This window comes from Lissotriton helveticus, chromosome 5_1, assembly GCF_964261635.1.
Source record: "Lissotriton helveticus chromosome 5_1, aLisHel1.1, whole genome shotgun sequence".
Classification (NCBI taxonomy): Eukaryota; Metazoa; Chordata; class Amphibia; order Caudata; family Salamandridae; genus Lissotriton; species Lissotriton helveticus.
In genome coordinates this window covers 937,219,954-937,241,225 of record NC_136065.1, presented here as the reverse complement: position 1 = coordinate 937,241,225, position 21,272 = coordinate 937,219,954, and the positions used below count along the sequence as shown (strand labels likewise).

The 21,272-nt window shown below is 50.6% G+C and overlaps 1 protein-coding gene across 2 annotated transcripts in view; it reads left to right on the top strand.

Annotated features, from left to right (window-relative positions):
• BTAF1 (B-TFIID TATA-box binding protein associated factor 1) overlaps positions 1–21,272 on the top strand; it is a 984,515-nt gene that overhangs the window by 543,938 nt on the left and 419,305 nt on the right. For both annotated transcript variants that reach the window (XM_078643429.1, XM_078643428.1), the window contains exon 20: positions 2,885–3,311. In XM_078643429.1, the coding sequence (XP_078499555.1) occupies positions 2,885–3,311 (427 nt within the window). The remainder of the gene's footprint in view (positions 1–2,884; positions 3,312–21,272) is intronic.

Sequence of the window (21,272 nt, the reverse complement as noted above, 5' to 3'; positions counted from 1 at the left end):
TTGCTAGAGTTGTGTATGCATCACTCTCTCAGTATCCGCGAACCCCAAGCACATCGCACACCACAAAATGCTTTTCTGAAAGTAGCGGATGTTAAACTAGTGAGTACCGTGCCCTTACAGTGAAAACACATCAGTGCTTCTTACAACACACCGGACATCCAGCAGCACCTGTGATGGAATCTGTTTTCTCCAAAATTAGGTTTTTCAAAAGTTTGTAAAGTGATGCTGTATTGATTGACTCACTCACAAAGCGCACTTTTTCTTAATTATTTTAATCTGTACTTTTTTTTATTGTTTAGTTCATATTTGTCCTTCGCTATAAGAAATTTCTATTTAGCATATGACATTTTACAGGAGAATGTTCGATAACAGGGAACATTAGCTCCACAAATTTCCCAAAAAGTTGTATTGGCGCGATACAACTTCTGCATAACTCACCACAATCACCTTCATCCTTTCCAGGGACCTGTCATGGTTATCATTAATATTCTTGCACTTCTACCGGAAGTAGTGTTTTGTGACACACGCACTAGCAGTTAACATGTGAAGAACACAGAAAAGGGTCCCGTTGAATTTATCAGGCAGAAATAAACCTCAACGCCGTTTATTGTCATGTTATGTGGCTTTATAAAGCGCTCAAATACCAATAAGGTGTCTAGGCGCTTCAGTATAACAAGCATTAGCATAGCCAATAGGTCTCGCCTTTGGGACCTTATAAGTATTTAATTATGCAGCACGATATCCTTGGTGCAACATCAACTGTTGAATGGCTAAACACTTATAATGTCCCAAAGGCGAGACCTATTGGCTATGCCAATGCTTGTTCATGCTACTGATCGGCTACTATGATTTCTTAATGCTTTGTTTTTTTTCTTTTGTTGAGGGGTGTGATTCCCTCTCTCTATTATGTTGCTGATTGTTTAGCACTATACTACTTATGTTCAGGTACGTTAACATGGTGCTATGGTCGTTATTTAATCGATTTTTTTTATGTATCTTCTATGGGTATGGCAATGCTCTGCAGACATATATGTCTCAGATATTGATATATATTGGAATCTCAAGGTTAATATATCTATACTTCTTTTCGTATACGGCCTCCGTGTCACCATGTCTAGTGAGTATTCAAAATACTGTTGTATGCATTGCTTCTCCTCACCTCTCTGTGGTTCTCCCTGTTGGGTGTTTCTAGTGGTGTTCCTCTGTCTGGAGTTCTCCTAGGACAAGACTTGTTTTTGTTTTGTCCTCGCAGATTTGTAGTGAAAGTGCGCTTCGTGCTTCCCCTACTGTACATGTCTTTGAGATTTCTTCTTTGTGTTTTCACCCTGAAAAGTTTCAGTTGCTATTGGTACGCGGAGCTTTGCTCTTTTATAGTTACTGTGGCCCTGATCTTCCAGGCTTCAGCTATTCATGGTTGCAGTTTCCACTTTGGGTCTAGGTAATAGGTCGAATCATATTGATTAGCATCTTTCGACATGTTGTTTTTCCATTGCCATGAGTTCTCTTTCCCCATGCCCCCCATGTCTCTTATGCCCCCCATGTCTCTCAGCTACTCTGGGATTGATCAAGACCCCTCGCATCAGAAAAGTGTGTTGGGGAGGCAGGAGTTTTAGCCGAGGGGCGGCGGTGGCCTGGAATGCCCTCCCAGCGGCACTCCGACTGTCCCCTGAGCTTATGACCTTTCGGCGAAAGTTAAAAACATGGCTTTTTGTAAATTAACCTGGGGATTTAGTTTTAGGAGTTAGCAAAACAGCGCCAGGACACCGTAAGGTAACAGTGCGCTTTACAAGTGTCAACAATAAATATATAAATAAATAAATTTACTGTTATTTTTTGTGATTCTTCCACATTGTTTATGGTGAGGTGTTATGTTCTTCTCACCTAATTTCCTCAGTCCACTGGTCTTCCCTGTTTTTTAGTACACCAGTTAGTTCTATGAGAGGGTTTTTTGGGCAGGTCATTTTGCAGACCCACCTCCAGGGATGGTGTTGCTTTGGTATTGAATTCTAAGGTAAGGAATTTGCGGCTGGATGTTTAGCCTCTGCTGTCACTCTTTCACGAAACTTAACTGCCCTTTGGATGTGCTTTAGTCTTGCATGTGGAAAAAAACATGTAGAAACTGAGTGGATGCATAAGTAATTAAACTGAATGTTTTTTGAGAAGCATTGAAGTTGTGCCATTGACACTCAAGTAATTCCCCACAACTTGCTAAGGAGGCAAAACATAGTACCACAATTGCCAAAAATAATTTTTTTTGCGTTTGTCCTCTCTTCAAAAGGCTTGGAGCCAAGTACTATGAGAGTTTTGTTGCTCGAAATCCTTAAATACAGTTCTTTAAAGCAAAGGCAATTTTTATCCATCGATTTGTAAATGTAACATGCTGTGAGCTCTGACATATAGTCTCCCTTGCTTCGTTAAACGAAATTACAAGAACATAGTTAAAGCTATATATTAGCTTTCCATTAACTTTTTGGCACCCAGCAATCTGTCTTAATATAACATTTATATGGTACAAATGTATGTATTTTTAAGCCCAATTTGGTCATTTTGCTGTGCCTATGAAAAGCATATAATGTAAGGACTGGATTTAGAATATATGCAAGTTTTGTATACATAATTTTCACATGCAAATAGCAATAGCCTTCCAAAACAATGGTACTAGTAAGACCTCAGTGCAATTGTTTGTCTGTTTTTCAAGTGGAGCCAGAGGCTTCTAATTCAGGTAAAGCTTTACCATTACATGGGCTTCCATAACCACTTTTGTGGATGTAAAATATGTAGGCTTATATGTTGGAGCATCACATTATAATTTCTGAATGAAGAATGCTTGTAAACGTGGTACTCAAGTGGGCCTGTTTCAAACCAATTTCTTTCTTTTCCACAGATCACAACTGTTTTCAGTGAAGTCACATCAAATGTTGAACTCAGTTCAAATCTTCTTCAGCATTTAGACTGCAAACGTCAGCAGGTCCAAGTTACAGTTATGGAAACCAACCAGGAGTGGCAGGTGTTGCAACTCAGAGTCCACACTTTTGCTGCGTGTGCGATTGTGAACATGGAACAACTACCAGAGAAACTGAATCCAGTCATAAAACCATTGATGGAAACTGTTAAAAAAGAAGAGAATACTCTAGTGCAAAATTATGCTGCCTTATGCATTGCAAAGCTTCTTCAACAGTGTATGTCCAGAAACCCTTGTCCAAATCCAAAGATAGTAAAAAACCTCTGTAATTCACTGTGCATTGATCCTCATCTTACTCCCTCGGTAGCATGTCCAGCTCCGCCTCAGAGCAGTCATGAGAATTCTAAAGGTGAGTCTTGCTTTTCTTTTAGTTTTGCATTGCTCAGATACGTTTGTGGCATATGTAGCTGTAGATACACATGCTATGCATACTCCTCCCATCTAGTGTTGGGCTTGAACGTGTACAACTTGTTTTTGTTCTAGGAAGTCTTTTTGAGTGACAGTGTGATGACTCGCCTGGGCGTGATATTCTTCTCCCCTTGGGGAGTTTTTCCCGCTCCGCTCAGAGCGCAAAATTCTGAAAAACTCCCCAGAGCGGAGTTTTTTCCTTGCTTGCCAACGTTAAGTTGGTGATCACTGAAAATCTTGCTCCAGACCACCTCCTGGCGAGATTTATCAACGCTGGCGGTTGCGGATGGTTGCTACCGCTCCCGTTGAGAAACCTTTGGTTCGCGTTGAGGAAGCTGCTGCTAAAGTTGAACATCTACTCGAGCAGCAGGAAGAAGCTGCGCCCTCTTGCGCTGCACGTGGTGCAGTTCGTGCTGATTTTACAGTGCTTGACAAACACACGGCACAAAAAATTAGAGCAAATGGCACAACATTTCGTAAGATGCCCGCTCAGCCATACTCTGAGTCGAAAACTTCAGAAACTAAATCCACCTTGGGGCATTCTAACCTACTTCCATATTCCCATCCACCATGCCCATCGCAGGTTCCTGCGGTGTTTGGCGAGTGGACAACATTATCAGTTCAAGCTGCTGTCCTTCGGGGTCACAACAGCCCCCAGAGTCTTCACTAAATGTCTTGCCATGATAGCTGCTTACCTCAGGCAGGGTGGCATCCACGTGTTTGCTTGCGTCAGTGAGTGGCTGATCAAGAGCGCCGCATAGTAGCTATGTCTGGTGCACATGCAGAGAACTATAGACTTTATTCACAGGTTAGGTTTCATACTAAATATAGCCACATTCCACCTTCACCCCCTTTAGGTACTACCCTTTTAGGTACTACCCTTTCTCGGGGCTACTCTAGACTCAAGGGTCGGGAAAGCTTACCCAAACCTTCCCAGGGTCAACGCTTACCAAAATCTGATACCTTTTTTTCCCAGTCGGATCGTTATGGTCAGGACAGTAAAGCATTTGTTAGGGATGATGGCATCCTGCATTACAATATTTCCTCATGCAAGGTTACAGATATGTCCCTTACAGCAGTGCCTAGCAGCATAGTAGTCTCAGGTGGAGGATCTAGTGTTGATTTGGGGCCGTACACATCGCTTTCTGCAGTGGTGGAACGCCAGTAACCTGTTGCAGGGACGGCCCTTTCTAGACCCTGTTTCGTAGGAGACAATCACCATGGACTCCTTACTCACCGGATGGAGAGCACATCGCCAAGATCATACAATATAGGAATTGCGGACACCCGCACAGCAGGTCTCCACCTTAACCACCTGGAATTGCTGGCTATTCAGTTTGCTCTTCCAGCATTCCTTCCTCTCATACGCAACAAGTTAGTTCTAGTCCACACAGACAACACCACAGACATATTTTACCTACAAAAGCAAGGGGGCATGCACTTGCCCCAGCTGTCCTAGCCCAGAGCATCTGAACTGGGCAGTACCTCACAAGGTGCAGTTGGTCATACAGTACATTCCCGGTCTGGACAACGACTTGGCAGACCTGCTCTACAGGACTCGTCAATGAGTGGAAACTCCATCCCCAGACTCTACGGTTTTACTTCCAACAGTGGAGGTTTCTTCACATAGAACTGTTTGCCACTGCCGAAAATGTAAATTGACCAAATTTTGCCGCCATGTTACCACACCCTCGATCCATGGACTATGCACTATGGAGGAAATGGTCAGGAATATTTGCCTACACTTTTCTGCCTCTCCTGCTCCTACCATTCATAGTTCTCAGCTGAAGCGGACCTCACTTACTCTCCTCCTAGTAGTCTCAACCTGGGCGCGCCAGCCTAGGTACTACACTCTGCTGGAACTCTCTCTAGTTCCTCACGAGGGACTTACCCCCTGGCCGCACCTTCTCACTCAAAATCCCAGGCCAGGACCCTCCAACCCCACAATCCTCCGCTCAATCTTGCAAACTGACTCCTGAGGTTTTAGACTTTGATTACCTTAACCTATCACAGTAATGTATGTTCATTCTTTGTGTAGCACATGGGCCTACTGCCAGGGCCTGGTATGCGGCAAAATGGAAGCGCTTTATGCCCTGTTGTCTTCCAAAATATATCAATCCACTCACACCGTTGATACAAGACATTGTCTATTACCTCCTTAACCTTCATCAGTCAGGCCTTGCCTTTACCTCTATTCAGTTTCATACAGAATAGGTAGCAAACTTCACTTTTCATAATACCAGTCATTGTTGCCATCTTATGTTGGGCTCGAATGCGTGCAACTTGTTTTTGTTTAAAGAAGTCTGAGTCACGAGGTGTTGTGACTCCACCTATTGTAGGCAATGCGTATGGGCATCAGCTCCATATTCAGATTGTTTTTCCTGGCCCAAGGGTGAAGATGTAGCTGGATCATAGAGATACAGAAGAGATGATCATTCAAAGTAAAGAATTAAGGTGAGAGTTTCTGCAATGAATTCAGACGTCTGGGGAGAAGGGTGCGAGCATGTGAATCTACAGTACTAGACGTCTATACAATGGAAAGCACCCTACATGAAAGAATAAAAGTGGTCGAAATGCACTTTTTCTGTACAAAAGAGAATGTATATAAATGTGCAAAGGAGCATGGGCAGAAAAGTGACTTTGTGAATACAAGCAGCCATGTGCTATATACAGCTTTCGATTCTGCAGATAGTCTATGGCCCAACCCCTTTATTGTAGGGAATCTTTCCCAAGATGGAAATATGAGATAACCAGGATACATTACGAGGTTATATTCCAGCAGAGTGGCGTACCTAGGTTTGGCACGCCCAGGTTGAGACTACTAGGAGGAGAGTAAGTGAGGTCCGCTTCAGCTGAGAACTACATATGGTAGGAGCAGGAGAGGCAGAAAAGCGTAGGTAAATATTCCTGACCAGTTCCTCCATAGTGCCTAGTCCATCGATCACGGGTGTGGTAACATGGCGTCGAAATTTGGTCAATTTACATTTTCAGCAGTGGCTGACAGTTCTATGTGAGGAAACCTCCACTGTCGGAAGTAAAACCGTAGAGTCTGGGGGTGGAGTTTCCACTCGTTGACTTGTTGATGAGTCCTGTAGAGCAGGTCTGCCAAGTCGTTGTCCAGACCGGGAATGTACTGTATGACCAACTGCACCTTGTGAGGTACTGCCCAGTTCAGGTGCTCTGGGCTAGAACAGACAGCTGTGGCAAGTGCGTGCCCCCTTGCTTTTGTAGGTGAAATATGTCTGTGGTGTTGTCTGTGTGGACTAGAACTAACTTGTTGCGTATGAGAGGAAGGAATGCTAGAAGAGCAAACTGAAAAGCCAGCAATTCCAGGTGGTTCAGGTGGAGACCCTGCTGTGCGGGTGTCCGAAATCCCCATATTGTATGATCTTGGCGATGTGCTCCCCATCCGGTGAGTAAGGAGTCCATGGTGATTGTCTCTTACAGAACTCAATGTAGAAAGGGCCGTCCATGCAACAGGTTACTGGCGTTCCAGACATCTTTCTATGCCTGACTTTGGTATATTCTTAGTACATTCGCCAAAATAGAGTATTCAGAAACATCTTGTTTTGCTGCTCTGCTCTTGAAGTTTTTTCAAGAAGCCCACCAGTCAGGTGCTGATATTAAAATAACCTAAAGGATGTGTGCATAGAGTAAATCAAAGGTTATACTACAGTTTCACCATATATATTTCATTTTCCAAGTGCTCATTAGTATTTGTCAATGTTAATCTTTTTATGCATTAACGCATCAGTGCGAAGGCCCACAAAGTGTCAGGTCAATATGTAAAACTCCTGTTGTATAGAAAATCTGCATGAGGCTCTCTTTTGCATCCACATATTAGAATGTAATGTATATGACCATCGAAAATATATTTCTAATTTACTTCTGCTGTAGGGTCTTACTCACGCAGTACAGTAGCAAAGTTTATCGATAGTGCTTTTGATCAAGTGTTCTATAAGAAGTTGTCTTCGAGGGGGCTTTCCTTAAGGCTGTATAAATCTAAATCAGTATCTGAAAGAAACACACAGTGATAGATTCCTTACCTTAGAATTACCCCCAGGCGTCCGACTGGATCTGGAAAGTTTTCGTCAGCAGTACCCCTGCGCGTCGGAAGGTGGGGTCGTGCGGCTCCGCATCTGTCGTTGGCGTTGTGGTCCCTGAGATGACGTCGCAGCAGCTTTTTAGACGCCGCACTTACATCAGTTCTCTTTTTTTTCCGTGCCAGCAAACGTAGGTCCGGAGAGAGTGGTACTCCCAGTCGTTTTTTGACTGAGTTTTTTTAGGCTTTTGCCCAGTTTCAAGTCTTCCAGGGACTGTTATCGGATGATGTCGGTGACGGACCCACACCGCATGTGTCTCTACTGCCTGGGGCGCGACCACGACCCTAAGTCGGGCCTCGACTGCCGGGCTATGTCGCCGAAGACTTTGCGGGTGCGGTCCTGAAAGTGTCTGGAAGTCCGGCAGTAGACTCCGCGCCGCTCAAGGTCCCGGTCCCGTGGGAGGTCGAGGGACCGGTTGCAGAGCCATCACCATTGTTCATCGGGATCAAAGTCTTCGCACTCGGAGTCCGGTAAGACGAGAAGCACAAGAGGTCAAAGAAGCGTCATCGCTCGACGTCCTCCAATTGCATGACGAGGGTGCGGGTGGTTCCTCCCCCGCGGCTCCGGCGGAGCCTATGGTGTTGCCGTCGACCTACCCGCCCTTCTATAGTCTGTCGGCAACTCCGGTGCAGCTGCAGGAATTTCTGTCAGCCATGACCTGTCTCCTTGGGCTGTCGGCCCGGCGCAACAGGGCCCCCAATGATCCAGACCTGGATCCCGGTCAACGCCGGTTGACCTCGTTACATCTCCACCGACGTGGCCACACCAGCACCACCTCTGATGTCGCCCATGGCACTGGACAACATCGCCCCCGGTTTCAGCCCCAACATGGACACGGAGCCAGACCGGCGTCCCTCGACACTGATTCCGGCGGCGCCGATGGAGACTTTCTACCCCTATGTATAGCCTCCTTATTTTCGGCCTGTACATCAGCCTTCTGAGGAAGGGGAGAACTGGGAGGGGTCTGAGGACCCTCTAACAGCTCAATGTGAGTATGACCCGGACTGGGCAGAAGAACTGGGAGATACCAGTGGTCTGGACACCTCCCCTGACCTTCGCATGCTCACTCCTCCTACCTTGGCTATGGAGGAGGGTGCAAGTTATGCAGTGGTGTAGCGTGGCCCTCAACCTCCAACTCCCTACAGTGGCCGTCAAGACTAACCTCCTGAGAGAAGTGCTTCAGCCGGCGGCTACCTCTGCAGAGCCACTCCTGCCCTTTAATGAGGTACTTTTTGACCTTCTTTGGGCACCTGGTCCAGGCCCAACACAGTGGCTTCTGTTGATAGAAATGTGGGCTGACTCCATCGCCCGAGCCCGGGCGACCCCATTTTCCTCTCCCAACACCCCACCCCTGAGAGCTTGGTTGTCCAAGCCTCAACGTCCCAGAGCACATTCCCTACCGCACCCCCGGACAGGGAATCCAAGACACTGGTACAATATGAGAAGAGGTTTTTTCCCCACAGTTCAGGGCTGCGATCTGTCAACACTGCATGCCTCTTGGGCTGTTATTCCCACTCTGTGTGGGATACGGTGGCTCAAGTGCTGCCACAGTGTGCGGAGGGGACATGGACAGTGCTCTCTAAGGCTATTGCTGAGGAGAGAGATGCAGCCAATTTCACAAGACGATGTGACCTTGACACTGCCAACTCGCTAGGCGGAGCGATTTCCACGACAGTGGCGCTCTGCCGCCATGCCTGACTGAGGACTGCTGGCTTCTCGAGGGATGTCCAGAACACACTGAAGGACATGCCCTTTGATGGCATTCGCCTTTCTGGCAACAAGGCAGATTGTGCGTTGGAGCCTTTTAAGGACTCGCGGGCTACGGCCAAGTCGTTGGCCCTTTAGGCCACACGCCCTCCTCCGCCTTCTGCTTTTTGCTCCTTTCGTGGCCATGGAAGGGGCGCTCCAGCACGTTCGCTTCAGAGCCACAGGCTGCAGCAGCAACAGCCTCAGCGCGGCCACGGGACCTGCAGAGGTGGGTCAGGGGCCAGCGGGCGGGTCAGTCCACTTCCACCCCGGCCACCACTGCCCCAGAACCTTCCTAGTCCGGTCTTCCTGGCCCATCAAACACCAGTGGGCCGCAGGATACGCCATCACCTCCCCTACGGGGGCAATATCAATACCGGCAGGAGGGTTTTACAAGTAGTCCGAAGGGGCTACTCCCTTCCCTTCGAGACTACCCCTCTAGCCATGCCAGCCTAGTACCACCGCATGTCGGGGGATCATTTGGCACTTCTTCAACAGGAAGTCGCGGCCCTCTTGGCCAAGGGGGCCATCGAGCATGTTCCTGCACCAGAAGTATGACATGGTTGTTATTCCCACTACTTTCTGGTGTCCAAGAAGGACAAGGGCCTGGGTCCTATCTTGGACCACAGGGAGGCCAATCGCTTCCTCCGGAAGGAGAAGTTCAGGATGCTAACTCTGCTAACTCTAACTCTCGACCCTGGAGACTGGATAGTAGCGTTGGACTCGCAGGATGCATATGTCCACATTCCCGTCCTGCCAGCCCACCGGCATTACCTGCGGTTCACGGTAGGCCACGTGCACTTTCAGTTCACCGTGCTCCCCTTTGACCTCACCAGCACCCCTCGGGTGTTCACGAAAGTGGTGGTCGCAGCTCATCTGCGCAGACCAGGGGTTCCAGTCTTCCCCTATCTCGACTACTGGCTGTTGAAGGCGGGCTCGTCCCAGCTTGTTGTCTACCACCTGCAGACTATGGCCAGCCTCCTGCATTTGCTGGGGTTCTCCATCAATGTGAAGAAGTCGCACCTGATTCCCTCTCAGAAGCTCCTTTTCATCGGAGCGGTTCTGGAAATGACGCAGTTTCGGGTCTATCCTCCCGACCTGTGAGTCCAGGATATTCAGGCTATGATTCCGATCTTTCGGACTCTATCCTGGGTTTTGGTCAGGATGACCCTGAGGCTGCTGGGCCTCTTGCATCCTGCTGGTTACTCATGCCAGTTGGCATATGCGGGCTCTGCAGTGAGACCTGAAGATCCAGTGGGCACAGCATCAGGGGAACCTGTCAGATTGCGTCCAGATCTCGGAGGGCACTGCTTAACAGCTCAGTGGTGGCTGATGGACCGACATTGAGTCAATGGCAGATCACTTCCTTTCCCCAACCGAAGCACACAGCGGTGACGGATGCATCCCTCCTGGGATGGGGGGGCCACAATGGAGAGGCAGAGATCAGAGGCCTCTGGTCTCCGGCCGAGTCCCGGCTCCACATCAACCTTCTGGACCTGCGGGCGATCCGGCTGGCACTGAAGGCATTCCTCCCCTCTGTCCGGGGGAGTGTAGTGCAGCTGTTCACGGACAACACCACCGCCATGTGGTACTGCAACAAACAGGGCGGGGTGGGGTCGTGGACCCTTTGTTAGGAGTCTCTGCGCCTCTGGACATGGCTGGAACATCAGGGCATTTCCCTGGTGGTTCAACACCTGGCAGGTTCACTGAACGCCAGAGCGGACGAACTCAGCTGCAGGTGCATGAAGGCCACGAATGCCGTCTTCAGTTGGACGTGGTGTAAGGTCTCTTTCAACAGTGGGGAGAGCCATGGTTAGATCTATTCGCCACTGAAGAGAACGCACAATGTCAACAGTTCTGCGCGTTGGAATTTCCAAGGCGGCACTCACTAGGCAACGCTTTTCGTCGCGAGTGGAATTACGGTCTTTTGTACGCCGTTCCGCCTATACCACTTCTGCCCAGAGTGCTGAAGAAGATCAGGCGTGAACGGGCCCAAATCATTCTTGTGGCTCCGGACTGGGCTTGAAGAGTTTGGTTTCCCGATATACTCAATATGACAATCGATCCCCCGATCCGACTGCCTCTTCAGGAGGATCTTCTGTCGCAGCAGCAGGGGACGGTCCACCACACGAACCTGTCCAATCTCCACCTCGCGTGGAGATTGAGCGGCAGCAGTTGATTCCTTTTGCCTTGCCTCCTGAAGTCTGTGATGTCATTCTGGCAGCCAGGCGTCCCTCCACTAAGTTGGTATACACCTGCAGGTGGAACAAATTTGCGGCATGGTGCACGGCAAAGGCTGTGGATCCCCTTTCTGCCCCACTTTCAGAAGTTCTTCTGTTCCTTCTTTCTTTAGCCCAGCAGGGCTCTGCTCTGGGCACTATCAAGGGCCATCTTTCTGCTCTTTCGGCCTTTCTCAGGTTTCCTGATCAGCCCTCTCTTTTAAATTCCCCTTTTATAAATAGATTCCTTAAAGGCATTACTCATCTCTTCCCTCCTATTCCCTTCGTAATGCCACAGTGGGATTTGAACCTGGGTCTCACTTATGTAATGTGCGCTCCCTTTGAGCCTCTTTACAACTGTCCTGTTCGTCTACTGACCTCGAAGACTGATTTCCTGGTTGCCATCACCTCTGCCAGGAGAGTGAGTGAGCTCTAGGCTCTTTCTTGTAAACCTCCTTTTCTATCTGTTGTACTCAGAACACATCCATCCTTTCTGCCAAAGATTGTCACTGCCTTTCACATCGGGCAGACCATCACTTTGCTCACCTTCTTTCCGCATCTTTGTAGAGAGGCTCCACCCTCTGGACCCAAAACTTGCACTCGCGTTTTACTCTAACCGCACAAAACAGTTCTGGGTGGATGACCAGCTCTTTGTTGGTGCCAAGAAAGGTCGGGCCGTACACAAGCAGACTTTCTCCGGATGGGTCGTCTTGTGTATTAAAGCCTGTTATTCTCTGGTTAAAAAGGAAGCTCCGTTGGGGCTGCGCGCCCATACTACCAGGGCGTCAGCAGCCACTAAACCATTGGGACGTGGTGTGTCCCCTGCAAGACATCTGTCAGGCAGCTACATGGGGCTCGCTGCACACTTTTACTAAGCACTATTGCCTGGACAGCCAAGTCTGGAGCAATGGCTTCTTTGGCCGTTCTGTTATCCGAGACTTCCTGGTGTGATCTTAGTTCGCAGACCCACCACCGGGGTTGATATTGCTGGGGTATCTATTCTAAGGTAAGGAATCTATCACTATATGTTTCTTTCAGATGAACAAGTTACTTACCTTCGGTAACGATATATCTGTAAGAAACATTAGTAGTGATAGATTCCTTACCACCCCACCCATCTGCCCCGTTCTGCGAACTGATTTCTGGGGTTAAGGTCATCCTTTTCTGGGACCTAGTTTCAAGGCACTAGGGGTCAATATCTTGCATGGCTCTGCGTTTCTGGCGTGGAAAGTCATGTACAGAACTGATGGCGCGCAAGGTCTGCGTCTAAGTAGCTGCCGCGACGTCATCTCGGTGACCACAACGCCGACGGACGCGGAGCCGCACGACGCCACCTTCCGACGCGCATGGGTACTGCTGACAAACTGTCAGATGCCTGGGGGTAATTCTAAGGTAAGGAATCTATCACTACTAATGTTTCTTACAGATATATTGTTACCGAAGGTAAGTAACTTGTTTGTTAGATCTGTAAAATGGTTCTTCCACTTGGAGGCCACTTTTATACTGCAACATAGATAGACCCTAAAGACGGTACATTTGCATGCAGGGTCCAAATAACCATCTGAAGAGGAGTTCTGCATTGTTGGCAATTGTGGGCTTGGGTTGATATGAGAGAGTTCTTTTGAGGCATGGCTACATTTTGTAAAATAGAGAAACTGGAAACCATCCTGAGCCGAGCTTGACCGTAATTGATTTTATTCTTGTGTCTAGATTAGCATATTTTAATCTGTTTCTTCACAGCGTGACCAATATTCTATCCAAATTTTGATTCCTACAATGTGATAACTGCTTTAATGAACAAGTATTTCCAACGAGTCAATGGTGTTTAATCCTACAGCAATGCATTATTAGAATAATTCTGAATACTACAACTGATTCATTTCTGTCAAACAGCATTATTTTTATTTTCCAATACGTTATTTGACAGATATGTGCTAGCGAAGTACTGGTTGTTTACAGGCTGCTGCATAGTCCTCTGTCCTCACCCATGCCCAGTATTAGGGTATCGATTCTCCGGTCCGGGCAAAGGCCATTTTGCCTGCTTGTCCTGCAGGACTTGTGTAAAATCCTCTCCTCAAACCCACCTCCTTATGCAGGTTTTGCTTTGGTATGGATTAATAAGGCAAATAATTTATTTCTGCAGATCGTTTTTTTTTTTCTTTCAAATTGGTTATGTTTTACTAGATAAGAACAGAACGCCGGGCCAGGTATACACAGCGTTCTGCCCACAACCCTATTCAGGGCAGTCCGCGAAATATAGAATTAAAAAGGAACAGTAGTGTGGTAATTTAAACACAGCAAGTCACTTACAACCCCCGTCGGGCCGGCCGCGTGGCATAAATTAAAAGGCAAACTGATTTGTTGTGATGCTTCACAGGGCCCTTCAAAAAAACATCAATACTATAACAGGGGCAAGAGGCCCAGAAGCAAAGGAAACAAGAAGAGCAGAAAGAAGGAAGACAGATAAAGAGTGAGTGACAGCGTTTAGCTAGTAGTAGAGGAAAAGATCGTGTGGGCGGGAGGGGAGGGAGGAAGGCGGGACCAATGATCTAAGCCAGTGGGAGACCTATGGCTTATATGAGGAGGTTACGCGCAGAGTTGGGCCGGTTGCGAGAGTAGCCTGTCTGGATCAGGCGGGAGGATAGCATCTTCGAAAAGGCGCAGCGCTCTAAGCTTGGCGGATAGGTAACGTGCATGTTCTAGCTTACAAAGATAATTAATTAGGGGTTGCCAAACTGCGGTGAAGCGAGTATCACGTGCTTGTAGACGCGCTGTAAGGAGCTCCATGGTTATGACATGCCATAGGCGCACGTACCAAGCGGCATTAGGGGGCGCCTCCGTCTTCTTCCAATATTGCGCTATAAAATGCTATAATCCAATTGCTGCGGGTGACAGCCTTTAAAGTGGTCGGTTTGATGCCCAGTAGGATTGTGTTTGTAGACTCAGGCAGGGGGAAACAAAGTACCCGTTTGATATGACTAAGGACCAGAACAAGGTCAGTAGCGGGCAGGCCCACAAGATGTGCATGAAATAGCCATTTGCAGTCAGACACCTCCAGCACATGGGAGAAGAGGCAGGAAACATTTTGTACAAACGATCCAGTGTGTAATACCATTGTGTCATGATTTTATATGTGTTTTCCCTTTGTTGGATACTGCGGAAGCCCCTGGGTATGTCGCGCCATAAACGACCCCACTGTGCTGGTGAAAGTTCTGTGTCAGACGTCAGCTGCCACTTGCACTGGTAAAGGTGGGTAGGCATCAAAGGGGGGTGTTGTAAAATCTGATATGTGCGAGAAATAAGGCCCTTCGACTCGTCAAAGGAACGGACCAGCCGCTCAAAGGGGGTGAATGGACGGGTAGCTGCCTCCTGCATCTCCACCGTGGCAACCCAGTGTCGTAACTGCGCATACTGTAGCTCAGTTCCCAGTGGGAGGTTAAAGTCTTCTCTGCACTGCGCAAAAGTTTTGAGTACTCCCCCACTCTGCATCCCCCTGCACCCATCTATCAAAAGCCTGGGAGCGGTAGGCCAGGGGGAATAGCCGCTATGGGAGTGTGGAGAGAGGGAAAGGTTTAAGACCCCTGCGCACTGCCACTTTATCCCAGATGTCCAATACCGTTTTAGTGGGTACTGCCATGTAGGTGCTTCTAGAGCGCGCTGTACGGTGGAGCCATGTGAGGTCCCAGATGGTGCACCCAGTGACCATCCTGTCCATATGGAACCAGACCTTTTCACTTTCAGTGGTCGTCCACTCCAACGCAAAGTGGAGATGGGAGGCCCAGTAATAGTATAAAAGGTTTGGGACAAGCTAACCCTCCTCTATCAAGCGGCAGCATAAGGATCTTCTGGGAAAATCTCGGTCTACGCCCACCCCATATGAAGGTGGTGAGGTTGCGCTTTAGGCCCTGTATCTGATGATGCGGGATCAGGGTGGGTAGACATTGAAATAAGTATAATATTTTAGGGAGGACCGACATTTTGATGGCGTTGAGCCTGCCCAGCCATGACATCGTCCGAGGTTTCCACCTTCGTAAGTCCTACAGCATGGCCCTCCTATATTCCCGACAGTTGATTTGGGTCCATGTGTCTAAAGAGGGAGTTAGCTTAAGACGTGGGTATTGGATATGGTCGGCAGCCCACTGATACGGCCCGAGCCTCTCCAAGGCAGGTATCTCCTCCTTAGGAATTGTGAGGTTCAAGGCCCAGGATTTGCCATGATTGATTTTGAGGCCTGAGGCTCAGTCAAAGGTTTGTAGGAGGAAGTGTAGAGCCGAGAGAGATATATGCGGTCGTGTGAGTGTGAGGATGAGGTCATCCGCGAATAACGCCACCTTGTTTTGACGACCCCCCCCCATGGAGATGCCATGTATATCTGTCCTTTGCCTGATCATCTCCGCTAGGGGTTCCACCACAAGGGCAAAGAGCAGAGGTGATAGAGGACATCCCTGCCGGGTACCCCTGTGAGTGCGGAAAGGCTCAGTGAGTTGTCCATTATCCCGGACCCTGGCCTGTGGGGACATGTATGGTACAATGATCCGAGAGATCATGTTCTGGCCTAGCCCGACTCTGTGCAGCACCGCCCGAAGGAAAGCCCAGTCCACCCGATCAAACGCCTTCGCCGCGTCGAGCGATAGTAGGCAAGCTGATATATTCCAGGTGTGCGTTTTCTCTACTAAGAGTGCGAACCTACGTAGATTGTCCCCCCCTTAACGATTGCAGATGAAGCCGACTTGGTCCGGCTCTACCAAACCAGGCATGTAGGGGTCCAGACGTTTGGCAAGGATTTTGGTGTAAATTTTAAGGTCAGTGTTCAGGAGCGCAATGGGAGGGTAGGAGGCGCATAGCGCGGGGTCTTTCCCGGGTTTGGGAATGAGTGCTATTTCCGCCAAGCCCATGGAAGGTGTCGGTCCGTCAGCGTCTGAGAAAGAATTGTACAATCGCAAGAGGTGGGGTACGAGTTGTGTCTCAAACATGCAGTAGAAGGCCAGCGGCAGGCCGTCCGGACCCGGAGTCCTTCCAAGAGGGAGGTCCTTTAGCGCCGTTGTCATCTCCTCCGCAGTTAGAGGACCCTCCAGGGCCTGGGCGGGGTGGGGATATATTGGGTTCTAAGCACACTGGTTTAAGGCATCCTCAATGAGTCTGGGGACGGTGGTTCTGCGGCATAGAGCACAGCATAATAAGCTCTAAGGGCCTCACATTTGGCCAGCTCTGAGGTGACCCGAGTACCGTCTGGGAGTTTAATATTAGCTATGTGAGCTTTCGCTGTCTGTGCCCTCAGACACCTCGACAATTGCTTGTCTCCCCCCCCCCCCCCCCCTTCATAATACCGCTGCTTCAGGGCTATAAGGGATCTTTCCGCTTTATTGGTGCGTAACACGCGAAGTTGCCCCCGTAGGTTCACGAGCCGCCGTCGAGATGCAAGTGAAGTACGGGCCTGATCTTGTTTTTCTGCTGCCTTGATGTCTGCAGAGAGGCTATCCTCCAAAATTCGAGCCTCTCGCGCCCACGCAATCGAGAGCGAGGTGATGTGACCTCGAATCGTGGCCTTGAAAGCATCCCACACCACGGGGAAGGGCGTCTCAGGGGTATCATTGCTCGCGCAGTAAGAGTCAATGGCAACCCGTATGCTTTCCACATCCGCCGGGTCCCGCTGGATAATCGGCGGCAGGCTACACCGCAGGGTATGGGGGGGGAGGCAAGCGACCGGGTCCTGCAGGAGAAGCTCGACATGGGCATGATCTAAGAGTCATAGATGCCGCCAGCATATCACGCACCATGGCATTAGATAAATCGATAATGCGCGAGTACGAGCGGTGCACGTGCGAATAGAACGAGAAATCCCGTGCCTCCGGCAAATGGTATCGCCATGCGTCCATCAAGCCCAGGTCCGTTATTTGTGCAAGAAGCGTAGAAGACATGGCCCCCACCCCGTTCAAAGATGTTCTACTGCGGTCCGCCCCAGGGTCCCATACTAGGTTAAAGTCACCCCCCCTTGATCAGTGAGGGGTCGCCCTGGGGGGCGCGGTCCCTCAAGAGTACTCGGAGGAATGAGTCCTGCATCTGGGTTTATGCATAGACATTACACAGTGTAAATATGCACCTCCCAATTCCAACACCCACCTTAACAAAGCGCCCATCTGGACTTCGTGGAGCTTTGATATCCCCCTGCCTAACACCATTCTTACACTGAATTGCCACCCCAGCCGTTTTAGTGGTCGCCGTGGCCCAGAATTGGAGTGTGTATTTAGGATGCGCCATGCGCTGAACATCTCCTTTTAAAAGATGAGTTTCTTGGAGGAATAGGATGTCGGGGTTATGCTGGAGGAGGTAGCGCCGCACCTGTCGCCGCTTGGTCGGAGAGTTAAGCCCCTTAACATTAAGGGAGAGGACCTTAAAAGGGCAAGGAAGGGCCGTAGTCCGTTCTTATCCCAAGCTAGTCCATTAAGCCACCAAAGGGAGAAGCGCAGTTTGAGGGAAGGGGCGTGCAGGATCGTTTCTGGCCTGTCAGGGGGCATGGGCCAGCGCCACAAAGTTGCCCGCCACACTCAGGAAGGTAAAGAAAGAAGGAGAGGGGTAGAAAAGCACAATAGTGAAGGATAATAAACCAACAATGGCCAACTGGGCCATATTATTCTGTTACCTTCGCAGGGCATCCTACACCCGAGGATTTGGATGGGCCCAGAGATGTCACTCCCTCAGGAACAATTGGGGGTAGGCTTGCAGCCGTCCTCAAGTTCGTCCAACGGGAACGCCTCAGCGTTCCCCACTCTATAGACAAGGAACTGGGGTGTAAATCAAGATGTTGCATTAACCAGCAAGCCTAGCGAGAAGGGAGCATGTTTCATAAGCCAGTTTGTGTGCACGCTTAGTCGATCATGGAGTCGATGGGCGCGGGGTGGATTCCTTCCTGTCCCCTTCAAGGGATCGTATATGCGCGATGATATCCTGCTTGGTCTGTGAGGCAGATTGTTCATCCATGGGCGGCGAGCGGCGATGATGGGGAACAGTAGTCCAAAATAGTTTGGCAGACACCCACTCCTGGGGCGGGAAGGGCTGGCCGGCGGCGATGACGGAAGCCGAAGTAACTGTGCTGCCTCCGTATAGGACCGTATCACTCTGCGTTTGTATTCCCATTGGAAGATGAGGGCAAACGGATGCCCCCACTTGTATGAGATGTCCATGCTCCGCAGCTTCTCGGTCACAGGCTTAAAAGCACGTCGTCGTCGCAGGGTGTTGGGCGCCAAGTCTTGGAAGATCTGGATCTTGTGCCCATCGTAGCTAAGATCTGGCTCAGCACGTGCCGCCCTGAGGATAGTCTCTGTCTCTGTAAAAAAAAAATGGGCCCTGGTTAAGAAGTCCGGGAGGAGACCCAGCCTCCCGCGGGCCCGGACACCCGGTGGGCCGATCCAAAGCCGGCTGGGAGGCGTCCTCATCCCCCCAGACCTCGTGGAGGAATTGCGCCACATAGGTCATGATGTCTTCCCCCTTTGCGCCAAGAGGAACCCCCGGAAGCGGAGGTTATTACGGTGGCTCCGGTTCTCCAAATCCTCCTGCTTAACTTGCAGCTCCATGTGTTGCTCCTCTAATGCAGCCAGCCGTTGCCATAGTTGCTCTTGGTCCTCCGTGCGGGCATAGACTGTCTTTTCCAACCCATCCACCCGGTCTCCCAGGTCTGTAATCTCTTTTCTAAGTTCTCGTACACACGAGTGAACTTCCGTGCGCAGGGAGCCAATTTCCATCTTGAGTTCTGACATAAATGAGGCCGTAAACGCCTGGGTTACCGGCGTAGAGTCCCCCGCGTCCTACGGCGCCACCTCAGAGGGAGCCGACGATCCCGCCTTGCCCCACATTGCCGCAATGGGGTGGTCTCTGGAGGTCGCCGCCGGATCTGCCTTGCCCCCTCTGGAACGCGTCATCGCCAGTTCTTAAGCGTCCCGTTGGTAACCGGGTAGCTTGGTCCGTGTGTGTTTGCTGTGATGTACACTGAAAGGACAACCTCCCAAACAGAGCCGCAATCTTTCCTGTCTTGCATTGTTCGAGACTGCCACGGGGGGGTTCCAATGTGTAGGACCCTCCACACTGTCCCTAGTCCACCAAGACGTGAGTCATATCTTTCTTAGACCCGCTGCCTCTCAGTCCTCTCTACAACAGTACCTGCTGGCAGGTCACTCCAGGCGCTGAAGAGGCCTCAACACTGTGCCAGGGAGTTAGAGTGTCTGCTTTTAGGATCCCTGCTATTCCAGGAAAGGCCACATACACCGTGCACCCCTCCTATGGCAGGCAGATTTCAAACCCTTTGGGGCCAGCAACACACTCTGACCAGCTGGGGAGTATCTATCGCCCCTTTCCGTGACCAGCGCACCGCCTCTGGCACCGGTCGGTTCACAGGCGGGGTGAGGTCGGCACCGTCATCATGCGGGGGGTCAGCACCCCCACCTCCACTGTAGACCACCATGTGCAACTCCTGACCACCGGCTCGTTGTCTCCTTGCACCGTGTCTCTTGCTGTTCCCCAGCCAGCCCAGGGCAGATCACAGGTTTTCCAGGCCCAAGGGCTGGTGACCCGGTGCGTCTGAGCCGCCCCTCTCCAATGACACCAGATGTCTAGTTTGTTACGCTATACTGAGCCTCTCAGCTGTGCCCCCGACCTCTCACTTGTTGTGGCGCAATTACCAGCGTGATGTGAAGTTCAGGCCTCTTGAGTGATGGAGCGGGCCACCCAACGCCTCCAGGCCGCCCTGTTCAAAGGCAGCAAAATGGCGGGACGTCCACCCTGATCCAGGCACCTCCCCCTTCAGTCACCCGGCTGCTGGTATGCAGCTGCTTCCTGCTGTGCCCCTCTGCACCCTCCCAGGCAGTGTCACGGGGATACAGACGTTGCGTGTGGTACAGGCTTCCCGGGTGCAGCAGCGTGCAGGCTCCAGTGCCTCAAGGCAGCCCGGTGGAAGAGTCACAAAATGGCGGGGATGCTCGCGTCTTGCCTAGCCGCTCGCCCGTAGCCCCCAGTCTCAGCCCCGCCGTACCTGTTTTAGTATCTGGTAGCCCTGAGAGGCAGAGCCCACATTCAGCCCTGCCAGGATCTGCACCACTATGAGCCTCCAGGCATGTGCCGCAGGGTTGGTCTCTTCAGGCCGCTCAGACGTCCCCTCCACCAGCCCCGGTGCAGGCCTCACCGACGCGACCTTCAAAGCGTCGCCGGCCCGTCCACCTCAGCCATCACCAGTCGCTCGAGGGCAGTAGCGCCGCTACGCTCACCGCCGCTGCTCTGTCGGCCCTCGACGCGCAGGGTCCCTGAGGAATTGCCAGGCCACAGGGAGGGCTCCTCCTGAGTCCTCGCAAGATGGCGGTCAGCTCTGTCAGGCCGCCAATCCCCTGTCGGCTTCAGCTCCTCAGCTGGTCTCCCTAGTCACCACGACCGATTTCCACCCCAAGAGTGGCAGCCACAGCCTCCAGGCGGGTGCCACGGGGTAGGCCCCGCCAGGCCGCTCAGATGTCTCCCGCCCCTGCTAGCTCTGATGCGGGTTCCGCTGGCGCGTTCGTCAGTAATGTCGCCGGCCTGACCACTTCAGCCGCCACCAGTCGATCAGGGGTCGCAGCGTCGCCAGCCGTCCCCGACTTGCAGGGATTCTGAAGAATCGTCAGGATACAGGGAGGGCTCCGCCAGAGATCTCACAAGATGGCGGTCCGCTCCACCGAGCCTCCGACTCCCCTCCGTCCTCTATGCCGCGGGCCGCTGCCGGATAAAGTGCAGCCCCTCTACAGACCTCCCTGGTCACAGCGGTCAATGTCCACCCCTCGGACAGCAGTTACAGCTCTCCAGCTCCGCTTAATTTGC